Genomic DNA, 6,660 nt, shown 5'->3' on the forward strand with positions numbered 1-6,660 from the left:
GGTCAGAACAGGAGTAGACAGGATCACATTCCTCCACAAGTCAACCATTAAACATTACGAAAGCTTTACTGCGGCCTTTCATGCAGGACCCATGATGCAATATCCCTATTATGCAGTACCCGTGATTAAAAGATATCTGTGACGTCATTCTATTGTTTGAAAACTCCATTATTTTTCGGGAATGGAGAGTTGTGTGTCAACTCTACATTATCTTAAACCAACATTTGAATTAATTTCCACTTGGAATAGACGGAACGTATGGAATAATTTCAATTTCTTTCCGAAAACGTGTCGCCAGCATTCGAACCCAGGTCGTCAGATTTGAGCACGTGTACATGTAATTGTCAACTTCAGCTACGTCGGCCCATGAAGGAATGGTGTGAAATTAACTATTAAATATTTTCATAATTTTGCATGATGCTTAAAAGCTCAAAATAATATGTATACATTTTGTGTTAGAGTGAGTGAGTGAGTATGGTTTTACGCCGCTTTTTGCAATTTTCCAGCAATATCACGGCGGGGGACACCAGAAATAGGCTTCACACATTGTACCCATGTCGGGAATCGAACCCGGGTCTTCGGCGTGACGAGCGAACGCTTTAACCACTAGGCTACCCGACCGCCCCTTTTGTGTTAGAGCAGGTTAATGTTCATATTCATAGCAATTAGATAAACCTTTGACGAGAAAAAAACTAATAAGGTAATATATAAATCATTGTTCGGGGCTCTATATTTCCTATTATTCCCGTCAGCATGTATTCACAATGTGAATACCAGTTTTGGACTCCATGAAATCATAAAGTGCCGTGCAACGTGCAAGGTAAATGTTAGCTCGCGACTGAGTTTGGTGCACGTTCAACAGCGACAGAGAACGCATTCCTCGTGCATCACGCAAGGGCGACTCACGCAGTATTAATACAGACAACAAAGGGTTCATGTTTTTTTTTCAAATATTTTCCTCAACTGACTAATTTTGTCAAAGTGTAAAAGTAGGGGTGAGTTTTAAGTCGAGGAATATCCTCATTACCCCCCCCCCCCCCCCCGTGATGGAATACCCCTGTAACGCTGTACCCCTGATGCAATACCCCTGTCATGGTGTAACCCTGTAACGCCGTACATGTGATGGAATACCCGTCATGGTGTAGCCCTGTAACGCAGTACATGTGATGGAATACCCCTGTCATGGTGTAACCCTGTAACGCCGTACATGTGATGGAATACCCGTCATGGTGTAACCCTGTAACGCCGTACATGTGATGGAATACCCCTGTCATGGTGTAACCCTGTAACGCAGTACATGTGATGGAATACCCGTCATGGTGTACCCCTGTAACGCAGTACCCGTGATGCAATACCCCTGTAACGCAGTACCCGTGATGCAATACCCCTGTCATGGTAAACCCCTGTAAAGCAGTACCCCTGATGCAATACCCCTGTTATGGTGTAACCCTGTAACGCAGTACATGTGATGGAATACCCGTCATGGTGTACCCCTGTAAAGCAGTACTCGTGATGGAATACCCGTCATGGTGTACCCCTGTAGTGCAGTACCCGTGATGCAATACCCCTGTCATGGTGTACCCCTGTAACTCAGTACCCGTGATGCAGTACCCCTGTAACTCAGTACCCGTGATGGAATACCCCTGTCATGGTGTAACCCTGTAGTGCAGTACCCGTGATGCAATACCCCTGTCATGGTGTACCCCTGTAAAGCAGTACATGTGATGGAATACCCCTGTCATGGTGTACCCCTGTAAAGCAGTACATGTGATGGAATACCCGTGTCTTGGTGTAACCCTGTAGTGCAGTACCCGTGATGCAATACCCCTGTCATGGTGTACCCCTGTAAAGCAGTACATGTGATGGAATACCCCTGTCATGGTGTACCCCTGTAAAGCAGTACATGTGATGGAATACCCCTGTCATGGTGTACCCCTGTAAAGCAGTACATGTGATGGAATACCCCTGTCATGGTGTACCCCTGTAAAGCAGTACATGTGATGCAATACCCCTGTCATGGTGTACCCCTGTAAAGCAGTACATGTGATGGAATACCCCGGTCATGGTGTACCCCTGTAAAGCAGTACATGTGATGGAATACCCCTGTCATGGTGTACCCCTGTAAAGCAGTACATGTGATGGAATACCCCTGTCATGGTGTACCCCTGTAAAGCAGTACATGTGATGGAATACCCGTGTCATGGTGTACCCCTGTAGTGCAGTACCCGTGATGCAATACCCCTGTCATGGTGTACCCCTGTAACTCAGTACCCATGATGCAATACCCGTCATGGTGTACCCCTGTAACGCAGTACCCATGATGCAATACCCCTGTCATGGTGTACCCTTGTAATGCAGTACCCGTGATGCAATACCCCTGTCATGGTGTACCCCTGTAAAGCAGTACATGTGATGGAATACCCGTGTCATGGTGTAACCCTGTAGTGCAGTACCCGTGATGCAATACCCCTGTCATGGTGTACCCCTGTAACGCAGTACCCGTGATGCAATACCCCTGTCATGGTGTACCCTTGTAATGCAGTACCTATGATGCAATACCCCTGTCATGGTGTAACCCTGTAACGCATTACATGTGATGGAATACCCCTGTCATGGTGTACCCCTGTAAAGCAGTACATGTGATGGAATACCCGTGTCATGGTGTAACCCTGTAGTGCAGTACCCGTGATGCAATACCCCTGTCATGGTGTACCCTTGTAACTCAGTACCCATGATGCAATACCCGTCATGGTGTACCCCTGTAACGCAGTACCCGTGATGCAATACCCCTGTCATGGTGTACCCTTGTAATGCAGTACCTATGATGCAATACCCCTGTCATGGTGTACCCCTGTAAAGCAGTACATGTGATGGAATACCCCTGTCATGGTGTACCCCTGTAAAGCAGTACATGTGATGGAATACCCCTGTCATGGTGTACCCCTGTAGTGCAGTACATGTGATGCAATACCCCTGTCATGGTGTACCCCTGTAGTGCAGTACCCATGATGCAATACCCCTGTCATGGTGTACCCCTGTAACTCAGTACCCATGATGCAATACCCCTGTCATGGTGTACCCTTGTAACTCAGTACCCATGATGCAATACCCGTCATGGTGTACCCCTGTAACGCAGTACCCGTGATGCAATACCCCTGTCATGGTGTACCCTTGTAATGCAGTACCTATGATGCAATACCCCTGTCATGGTGTACCCCTGTAAAGCAGTACATGTGATGGAATACCCCTGTCATGGTGTACCCCTGTAAAGCAGTACATGTGATGGAATACCCCTGTCATGGTGTACCCCTGTAAAGCAGTACATGTGATGGAATACCCCTGTCATGGTGTACCCCTGTAAAGCAGTACATGTGATGGAATACCCCTGTCATGGTGTACCCCTGTAAAGCAGTACATGTGATGGAATACCCCTGTCATGGTGTACCCCTGTAAAGCAGTACATGTGATGGAATACCCCGGTCATGGTGTACCCCTGTAGTGCAGTACCCGTGATGCAATACCCCCGTCATGGTGTACCCCTGTAACTCAGTACCCGTGATGCAATACCCGTGTCATGGTGTACCCCTGTAAAGCAGTACATGTGATGGAATACCCCTGTCATGGTGTACCCCTGTAACGCAGTACATGTGATGGAATACCCCTGTCATGGTGTACCCCTGTAACGCAGTACATGTGATGGAATACCCCTGTCATGGTGTACCCCTGTAACTCAGTACTCGTGATGCAATACCCCTGTCATGGTGTACCCCTGTAATGCAGTACCCGTGATGCAATACCCCTGTCATGGTAAACCCCTGTAATGCAGTACCCGTGATGGAATACCCCTGTCATGGTGTGCCCCTGTAACGCAGTACATGTGATCCACTATGTTGCTGTAGACCTGTGATCCACCCTGTTGCAGTAGCCATGCATGTGACCCACCCTGTTGCAGTAGCCCTGTGATCCACCCTGCTGCAGTAGCCCCATGATCCACCCTGTTGCTGTAGCCCTGTGATCCACCCTGCTGCTGTAGCCCGATGATCCACCCTCTTGCCGTAGCCCCGTGATCCACCCTGTTGCCGTAGCCCTGTGATCCACCCTGTTGCCGTAGCTCCGTGATCCACCCTGTTGCTGTAGCCCTGTGATCCACCCTGTTGCCATAGCCCTGTGATCCACCCTGCTGCAGTAGCCCCATGATCCACCCTGTTGCCGTAGCCCTGTGATCCACCCTGTTGCTGTAGCCCTGTGATCCACCCTGTTGCTGTAGCCCCGTGATCCATCCTGCTGCAGTAGCCCCATGATCCACCCTGTTGCCGTAGCCCTGTGATCCACCCTGTTGCAGTAGCCCTGTGATCCCACCCTGTTGCCATAGCCCTGTGATCCACCCTGCTGCAGTAGCCCCATGATCCACCCTGTTGCCGTAGCCCTGTGATCCACCCTGTTGCTGTAGCCCTGTGATCCACCCTGTTGCTGTAGCCCTGTGATCCATCCTGCTGCAGTAGCCCCATGATCCACCCTGTTGCCGTAGCCCTGTGATCCACCCTGTTGCAGTAGCCCTGTGATCCCACCCTGTTGCTGTAGCCCTGTGATCCACCCTGTTGTAGTAGCCCTGTGATCCACCCTGTTGCAGTAGCCCTGTGATCCACCCTGTTGCAGTAGCCCTGTGATCCACCCTGCTGCTGTAGCCCTGTGATCCACCCTGCTGCAGTAGCCCCATGATCCACCCTGTTGCCGTAGCCCTGTGATCCACCCTGTTGCTGTAGCCCTGTGATCCACCCTGTTGCAGTAGCCCTGTGATCCCACCTTGTTGCCGTAGCCCTGTGATCCACCCTGTTGCCGTAGCCCTGTGATCCACCCTGTTGCAGTAGCCCTGTGATCCACCCTGTTGCAGTAGCCCCATGATCCACCCTGTTGCCGTAGCCCTGTGATCCACCCTGTTGCTGTAGCCCTGTGATCCACCCTGTTGCTGTAGCCCTGTGATCCATCCTGCTGCAGTAGCCCCATGATCCACCCTGTTGCCGTAGCCCTGTGATCCACCCTGTTGCAGTAGCCCTGTGATCCCACCCTGTTGCTGTAGCCCTGTGATCCACCCTGTTGTAGTAGCCCTGTGATCCACCCTGTTGCAGTAGCCCTGTGATCCACCCTGTTGCAGTAGCCCTGTGATCCACCCTGCTGCTGTAGCCCTGTGATCCACCCTGCTGCAGTAGCCCCATGATCCACCCTGTTGCCGTAGCCCTGTGATCCACCCTGTTGCTGTAGCCCTGTGATCCACCCTGTTGCAGTAGCCCTGTGATCCCACCCTGTTGCCGTAGCCCCGTGATCCACCCTGTTGCAGTAGCCCTGTAATCCACCCTGTTGCCATAGCCCTGTGATCCACCCTGTTGCCGTAGCCCTGTGATCCACCCTGCTGCAGTAGCCCCATGATCCCATCCACCCTGTTGCCGTAGCCCCGTGATCCACCCTGTTGCAGTAGCCCTGTGATCCCACCCTGTTGCAGTAGCCCTGTGATCCACCCTGTTGCAGTAGCCCCATGATCCACCCTGTTGCAGTAGCCCCATGATCCACCCTGTTGCAGTAGCCCCATGATCCACCCTGTTGCCGTAGCCCCATGATCCATCCTGTTGCACAAAGGAAGCATAAATAATAATCTAAGAGTGGAAGGTCAGTGGTTCAATCATCTTAAAGATGCAAAAAGAATGTACTTGTTGTTACCCTGCCTGGAGCTTGGCGTTAAGGGGGAAAACAAGGACTGGTTGCCTTGCAGTCAGTATACTGTGTCCGGGTAGGGTTTCTGTAATGTTGATATGGAATAAAGACATCTGTGTTGCTTGTAACACTCAATTTATTCTGGGTTCTTTTGGTACATTGCATTGGCCTTACAACATGGCGGGGGCGGTCGGGTAGCCTAGTGGTTAAAGCGTTGGCTCGTCACACCGAAGACCCGGGTTTGATTCCCGACATGGTTACAATGTGTGAAGCCCATTTCTGGTGTCCCCCCCCCCGTGATATTGCCAGAATATTGCTAAAAGCGGCGTAAAATCATATTCACTCACTACAACATGGAGGCCACATGTCTCATGAATTAAGTCATATTATGACATCATATTCCTACAGCAATAATGATGATGTATTAGGGGATCGCATATTGACCTATGACCTGCGACCTATGACATGACATCAATACTATTGTAAACACTACATCTCTCCTTATCTGTAGATAATCACTTTCTATATGCTGGTAAACATGTGACCTGTGACCTGTGGCCTGCAACCTATGACATGACTAGTGACATCAATACTATTGTAAACACTGTAGTATCCATGCGGTATGACACAACCCCATCAATACCCAATATATTCACTGGAACAAAGACTGGCAGAAAAGGTAGAAATCAGCTATTCGTGCATATGATACCTAGTACAATGTACAGTAAACTACGTTTATAACGAACACACTTATAACAAACTGACTGGTATGACGATTTTTATTTTTTTTGTTCCGGCAACTGCTGTATCTATGCTGTACATATGCTTATAATGAACTACGGTTATAACGAACTTAAAATGTGGCCCCTTTGAGTTCGTTATAACCGTAATTCGTTATAAACATAATTCGTTATAACCGTAGTTTACTGTAGTACTAAAAGTTTAGCACTGATA

General features: G+C 49.4%; 1 protein-coding gene across 1 annotated transcript; it reads right to left on the reverse strand.

Moving 5' to 3' along the window:
- Positions 1-3,802: 3,802 nt before the first annotated feature.
- LOC125373041 (glycine-rich cell wall structural protein 1.8-like) lies at positions 3,803-4,717 on the reverse strand. The gene has a single exon (XM_048383849.1). It carries the CDS (start codon positions 4,715-4,717, stop codon positions 3,803-3,805), a length of 915 nt encoding a protein of 304 aa, XP_048239806.1.
- Between the last annotated feature and the right edge of the window lie 1,943 nt (positions 4,718-6,660).

Source organism: Haliotis rufescens, unplaced genomic scaffold (genome assembly GCF_023055435.1).
Source record: "Haliotis rufescens isolate VD_foot unplaced genomic scaffold, xgHalRufe1.0.p SCAF_5, whole genome shotgun sequence".
Classification (NCBI taxonomy): Eukaryota; Metazoa; Mollusca; class Gastropoda; order Lepetellida; family Haliotidae; genus Haliotis; species Haliotis rufescens.

Coding starts and splice junctions, on each gene's coding strand:
- LOC125373041 (XM_048383849.1), bottom strand. CDS start 4,717: ATGGGGCTACTGCAGCAGGGTGGATCACAGGGCTACAGCAGCAGGGTG.